Source organism: Mastomys coucha, chromosome X, assembly GCF_008632895.1.
Source record: "Mastomys coucha isolate ucsf_1 chromosome X, UCSF_Mcou_1, whole genome shotgun sequence".
Taxonomy (NCBI): domain Eukaryota; kingdom Metazoa; phylum Chordata; class Mammalia; order Rodentia; family Muridae; genus Mastomys; species Mastomys coucha.
Window position 1 is genome coordinate 4,320,421 of NC_045030.1, and position 7,434 is coordinate 4,327,854.

The window sequence follows — 7,434 nt, forward strand, 5'->3', positions numbered from 1 at the left end:
AGAGAAATTTACATGTAAATAAAGAAAATATCTAATAAAAAAAAAACAAAAACAAAAACCAAAAAAAAGTAAAAATTTCATAAATTTGTTTTAATTTATTTATGTCTTTATTTTTCAGTATAGACAAAAGCGAAAGACCTATGCAAAAGAAGTCTATTAGGATAGAAACCTTCATAAATATTTATATATTTATATCATATATTGTTTATATATAATACCAAAAAAAAGCTTGATTGTCAGAAAAGAAAGTAAGTATTTGTAGATGCTCTTTGTAAACTGTGAAGTAGAATCTCTAACCTCCTCCACCTCCTCTCTCATCATTCATGCAGGAAAGAAGATCTTTAAAAAGGGAAAGAAGAAAGAGTCACCTGCCGTTTCTGGGGGAATACTTGAAGTGTTCATCAAAGAAGCAAAGAATCTGACTGCAGTAAAATCAGGAGGCACTTCTGACAGCTTCGTCAAGGGGTAATTTTGTTTTAGCTCATCTCAGATGACACTTAATGGTGTTGAGAAGAATTATGAGCCACTAGACAGTGGTGCTTCTAAGAGGCCCACACTCTGCTTATTGGGTATACTTTGGAAGAGCTACCCTTAGTCCTTGCATCTAAAGTAAGGTCAGCATGAATGGGGGTTTGTGTTCCAGGATTTGCTCTGCTTCCAGCACATTTTTTGAGGTCCCATCACTCTGAAGTTTGGAAGACTTTCTTCCCAGGAGACTCATTTCTTAGAAAAAAAAAGCATGATTTTCTATGTGTAATTAGACTTTTATTTTTGCTCTGTTATCACTTGGTACAACAAACAAAATATTAAATATTTGCTGGTTTGCTCTCTTGAGGAACATTGTAAAATACAGAAAAATTTCAGCATCTGCCCTGAGAGTGTGTGAGAGAGGCTCAAAGACTACTTGGTATATATTGCATATTATATATACCTAATTATATTATATATTTATTATACATTATACTATATATTACATATTGTATATTATAGATTATAGATTGTATATTATATGTACTTATTACCATATACAGCAAATGATGGTTTCTTGAAAGAATACTGCCCTTTAAATAGATATTCTTGCTTATTCTAGGCAATCCAAATAGCAAATATCCCTTGTTTCTGACTACTGGAGAATTCTTCTCATGCAATTAGAGGAGCCTGGGCTAAAAGCATGTGTTTTCATTCATTGAAGCAAACATTCAAATGTATATGTAATGAGCATTAGATGCTGACTTCATGGAGCACCATGAAACAAGTTCCTACAATGCCAAGCCATGGCATAAGTCTTTGAGGCAGAGATGGTACCTTTTTGAAAAGTGATCAAAGCCTGATAGTAATGCCTAAAGTCTCAGTACTGTAGAGACTGTCAATTTTTGGCTTCATGTAGCAAGTTTCACACCAGCCGGGGTCACAGGGTAAGATCCTGCAAGAAGGTGAATTTTCCCACAAGGAAAAAAATCATGCCTTTATTCTCATATGTTTTAAGTTTGGTTAACCTTGAAATAAGGAGAAAAAGATGACTAGGGTCTTCCCATTGACTGGTTATGTTCTTTGGCATAAAAGAAACACTTTATTTGGATCATGCTGCTTCAGTTTGCCTCAGAAGCCCCAGCACCCAGTTTAAGACTCTGCTTCTTACTGTCTTTTATGGATAGCATATTTTTCTGCCTATGATAGCCTTCTAGGGATGACTTAATACTGTTAGACCAGTTTTTACACTCTCTTCCTGAGAATTTATCAGCAAGAATAATAAAGAACAGTATCCCATTCTATTTTTAAACTAACTTTCTAGTAGATTCTCTTAAATATTAAGCTAATTTAAAAATGATTCAAGGAGTTGGAGAGACCTCTTGCAGAGGACCCAAGTTCAATTTCTTTTATTTATTTATTTATTTATTTATTTATTTATTTATTAGATATTTTCTTTACTTACATGTAATATGATATCTTCCAGTTTCCCCTCAGAAAAAATAAAATAAAATAAAACAAAAAACAAAAACAAAAAAACCTTGTTCCCTCCCCTCCCCCTGCTCACCAACCCACCCCCTCCTGCTTCCTGGCTCTGGCATTCCCCTACACTGGGGCAATAGAACCTTCACAGGACCAAAGGCCTCTCCTCCCATTAATGACCGACTTGGCCATCCTCTGCTACATATGCTGCTGGAGCCATGAGTCCCACCATGTGTGCTCTTTGGTTGGTGGTTTAGTCCCTGGGAGCTCTGAGGGTACTAGTTAGTTCATATTGTTGTTCGTCCTAAAGGGCTACAAACCCTTCAGCTCCTTGGGTCCTTTAATACCCACATGGGAGCTTATAACCATTACTAACTACTGTCTCAGGAGATCTGATACCTTCTTTTGGTCTCCAAAGCCACTGCTTGTACATGGTGCATAGACATACATGTAGAAAAAACACTCATACACATGTGTCTTAGTTAGGGTTTTATTGCTGTGAACAGGCACCATGACAAAGGGAACTCTTATAAGGATAACATTTAATTGGGGCTGGCTTATAGGTTCAGAGATTCAGTTCAGTATCATTAAGGTGGGTGCATAGCAGTGGGCAGGCATGATGCAGGAGGAACTGAGAGTTCTACATCTTCATCTGAAGACTACTAGAAGACTGACTTCCAGGCAGTTAGGATAGGAGTCTTAAAGTCCATGCCCACAGTGACACACCTACTCCAGTAAGGCCATACCTACTCCAACAAGGCCACACCTTCAAATAGTGTCACTCCCTGGACTAAGCATATACAAACCACTACAACATGCAAATAAAGAAACAAACAAATAAATAAATAAATAAACAAATACCACTAAAAATGAACTGAGATATTTTCAAGGAGCCACTAAGCACATAAGAACAGATACCTAGGTAATATTATAAAGTATGTAAATAACACAATTACATATGATCTACTTGTGAATTGAAATGTTTGAGGCTTAAGAAAGACATCTGGGCACACATGATTACAAGTAAAGGTAAATAGGCTTGCCACAAAACCCAATGGGCCAATTTTGATAACTAGAACCCACGTGGTAAGAACCGAGATGTGACTCTTGCAGGTTGTCCTCTGGCCTCCACATACATGCCATGACATTGCCACATCCCCATACATATATAGAATAAGAAATAAATACTAAAAAATTTAAAGGAATGTATTTTGTCTTATATATAAACAATAACTGAAGATAATTTATCTAGGGAAGATATGGAAGCATCCTAATTATCAGGGACAAAAGTGATTTTTTTTTCAAATTTTATTTTATTTTTTACTTATGTACTTTACATTCCATTCATTGCCCCCTCCCAGTTACTGCTTTCCACAATCCTTCTCCCATCCTCCTTCACCTTCTCCTCTGAGTGGGTGGGGGTCTCCTAGGTATCCCCCCACCCTGGTACATCAAGTCTCTGTGAGGCTAGGTGCTTCCTCTCTTACCAAGGCCAGACAAGGTAACCCAGCTAGAAGAACATATCCCATGTGAGAGGCTCCACCCAGCAGCTAACTTAGACAGATGCAGACTCCCACAGCCAAGAAGTGGATGGAGTTTCGGGACTCTTATGGAAGAATAGGAGGAAGGATTGCGGCTCCAAAGGGGACAGGAACTCCACAGGAACACCAATGGAGTAAGCTAACCTGGATCCTTAGGACTCTCAGAATCTGAACCACCAACCAGAGAACATACATGGGCTAAATCTAGGGTTCCTCACACTTATGTAGCAGATGTGCAGCTTGGTCTTCATGTAGGTCTTGAACAACTGGAGTGAGGGCTATCCCAAAAGGTGTTTTGTTTTGTTCTGATGTTATCTTCCCCGTGGATCAAGACAGCTAGCTATGGAAAGTTCAGCTGTCCTATGCAAATCTGGGCTGGTAGGAAGCTTCACATAACCTTTGCATACAGATATTTGTAGTAATCCATTGGCCAGAACCTAGTTATGTGGCTTTATGAGTTGCAAGAAAGCATAAGGGAATATAGCATGCTCAAATTTAGAACCAGAGATTTTAAATGATGGAAATAAAAAAATGAAATAAAATAAACTGTAAGAAGGTAATAATAAAAACTGGGGATTTTAAAGAGAGAATAAATATAAAATGGAGATTGGGAGATAATAGTGTTCACTGATTAATTTACTAATTTCTTTTTCCTTTTGAGTGGTAGTTCTGAAATTAAACCCAGGGCTTCCTAGATAAGTACTCTGTCATTGCCCTACTTACTAGCTCTGACCAATAATAGTAAATAGAATGCCACATGACACAGTTACCTTCTTTATTCCCAGACATTTACTTGTATTTTTTGTAATTGTCCCATATACTGATTCCATATGCACATTCATTTTCTTTCCTAAACCATGTTTCCAGAATGCACAAAGATGTTTGTGATTTAGAGTTTGAACACAATAGAGGAGACCTAGGCAGGATGCAGGCTGTCTACTTAAGAAGAGCTTGCAGAAAACACCAGTGAAAGAATGTAGACCATGAAGCAAAAGAGAGCGGGAAGTGGATTAAAAAGATATGTTAATAGGAAGGCTATTACTGTAGGCCACTAGGGTTCAGTTCCACTGGGGAAGCAACAAGAACTCTATATAACAGTCCTTAGGAGTATCCCTCAAAGAACTGGGGAACTCATCAACCTTTTTGAAAAACCCACTGGTTGAGAATTGACCTTCAAGTATTTAGTGTTCAGTAACTTCTAGGTGCTCTGAACATAAGGGAGCAAACTCACATAGAACCAGGTAACCTGATAACCCAGTATTTGAGGCAGAAAGCTGAAAACATACAAACACTATCTACTATGGCTGCAAATCAGCTAACAGATGACCTAGAAGATATAGAAGTGAAGCTTTCAATAATGGTCTTTTCTTTACCAGATGGAGAACCAAATATTTGGAAGGGTTTGGAAAGACAGAAACTGTATTCAGAACTGAAAGGAGAGCATTTTACTATTGTGGTACTAGTCATCTCTCCAAATAAAATATTATTTAAGTTTTTAAAAACCAGGAAGAGGACATCAAGTGTGCATATTATGTTCACATGCAGTTCCAAATAATTGTGAGAAATTCAAATGACAACTCAAAGGTTGCCAATTGTTTAGCTTACTTTCCCACTGACTGCTTCCTTCCACAGCTACCTGCTTCCTGATGATAACAAAGCCACCAAGCACAAAACTGCAGTTGTAAAAAAGAGTGTCAATCCTCAGTGGAACCATACGTTCATATTCAGTGGCCTGTATCCTCAGGATATAAAGAATGCTTGCCTAGAACTCACCATCTGGGACAAGGAGGCCTTTTCCAGCAACATCTTTCTAGGAGGTGTTCGTTTAAATTCTGGAAGTGGTAAGAACCTGGGTGAGCTGGAGCCAGTATATGTCCAGGAATGAGCAATAGTGTGGTTACTACTGGTGTGAATGTGTTGTAGATTATTATGTAGTTTGAGCTACAACTAACTCCTGAAGTAATCACGATGTGTTTCTATGGTAACCTTGTATCCTTAGGCTTTAAGTTGAAGAAGTGTTATATTTATATTTGGTCTCTTCATATAAAACCTTCAATACATTCATGTAAGTGAATTTCAAGTACTTTTTTACTTTTTACCTCAGGTTTGGCTCAGGTAAAGATCTCCAAGACAGTACAGGCTTTGATAGGAGAGGAGAGATTTCTAAAACCACCATTACTACAACTTCTTTTCACTGTCTAGTACTTTAACTGAACTATGATCAAGTTGAATGGAAAGTGAATTTTCTCTACAAACACCACCTAATGTTGTTCATATGAGCAGTGTGTCTTAGCTTGCTTTCTATTGCTATAATGAAGACCAAAACCAACTTATGACAGAAAGGGTTTATTTCACCTCACAAATTATAGACCACCATGAAGGGAAATCAGGGCAGGAACTAAAGACAGAAACCCAAAGGCAGAAACTGAAGCAGAACCATGGGGGTGGGGTGCTTTTTACTTGCTTGTTTAGCTTGTTTCATAGATAACCCAGGGCTGACTATAGACTTCCCAGAGGCCAATCAGATCAATGTATTTTTTCAATGACCCAAAAGTATGTTACACAATGAAAACACATAAAATATAACAGGATACAAACTGGGTGTGGAGACATATTGCAGTGGTCAAATGCTTTAGCACTAAGAGTGCATATGCAGTCACCTCAAATCTCTTTATCTCATCCTTAGGCCAGCCATATACCATGGCATCACTTGGGCTGAGAAAGACTCCATCTATATGAAAGCATTTTTTATACATTAAGGAATGCAGGGATACGTATGTCAGTAAAATCAAAATCTCCAGGGTCAGAAAAGTAGTTGTGATAGAAACAGACATCCTTATATCTGAACTCACATTAACTTGGTTTAGATGAACCAGTTTTCTGCCAAGATATCAAGGTAGGGTAGAAATGAGATATCAAGAGCCATTCTGATTTTTCTGCACAACCTCAGCAGAAGGAAGTCTTGGGGGGTTCAAAACACTGATTCATCTTAGCATCTCACTACATTTGGAAACTGAGAAGAGACCAAGAGGATTTCTACTTAAAACTTCCCCTCAGAGATTGTTCCTTACCTTCGAGAAGGTCCACTCCCTTGTGTGAAATGTTGTCCTTCCCTTTTCCTTCTTCAGGTATGAGCCATGGGAAGACTGTGGACTGGATGGACTCTCATGGGGAAGAACAACGCCTTTGGCAAAAGATGGCTGACAACCCTGGGACATCTGTAGAGGGGGTTCTCATGCTACGTTCCAGCATGGCGAAATGTAGGCTCTGAGGGGACCAGTTTTCCCTACATCTCTGGTTGATAGCTGTTTCCTCTCAGTGAAAGGACTGGGAATTTGAATTCACCCAAGAGTATTAGATCATATTGGTAAACACGTCAGTGCTGTGAACATTTAGGATACTGCTAATTGTCAAAAAACAAACAAACAAACAAACAAATGCATATCCTTTTATATGTTCACCTACACAGGCCTCCCTTATTAGACAATAGGAAGTGTACCATACCACACCATCTTTCCAACAATCAAACCGTGCAAAGGCTCATAGACTTTATATTGATAGAAATGTTACAAGCTTATTGGAAAATACTGTTTAGACTGGGGCTCCTCATACTTTTTCCAACTGAGTTACTTAAGGGTTATTGAGTTTGAAAGGAAACACTAAGAAGGTAGACTGCTTAAAGAATAATTAAGAAAGATACTGGCCTCCTTTTTCTTATCCTAGAATGACCTGTGAAGTAAAGAAGGCATTCTGTGGATGGTTTGGAGAATAGGGTAGAATGCTGTTATAGTGGCAAGCTTCAGGATGGAGATGTTTCAGGACATACTAGTGGGACTATGATAATTACAGAATTCATGAAATTCAGCCTCCTTTTCAAAGTAAAGATAGCTAAATGATTGCATGTGGTCTCTTTCTCTGTCTCTCTGTCTCTCTCTCTCTAACG

The 7,434-nt window shown here is 38.2% G+C and overlaps 1 protein-coding gene across 1 annotated transcript in view; it reads left to right on the top strand.

Moving 5' to 3' along the window:
- Positions 1-7,410, top strand: part of Sytl5 (synaptotagmin like 5) — a 187,995-nt gene extending 180,585 nt beyond the window's left edge. Inside the window, exons 17-19 of the mRNA XM_031372005.1 lie at positions 330-465; positions 5,124-5,332; positions 6,620-7,410. Coding sequence (XP_031227865.1) covers positions 330-465; positions 5,124-5,332; positions 6,620-6,762 — 488 coding nt within the window. The 3' untranslated portion in view covers positions 6,763-7,410. The remainder of the gene's footprint in view (positions 1-329; positions 466-5,123; positions 5,333-6,619) is intronic.
- The last annotated feature ends 24 nt before the right edge of the window (positions 7,411-7,434 follow it).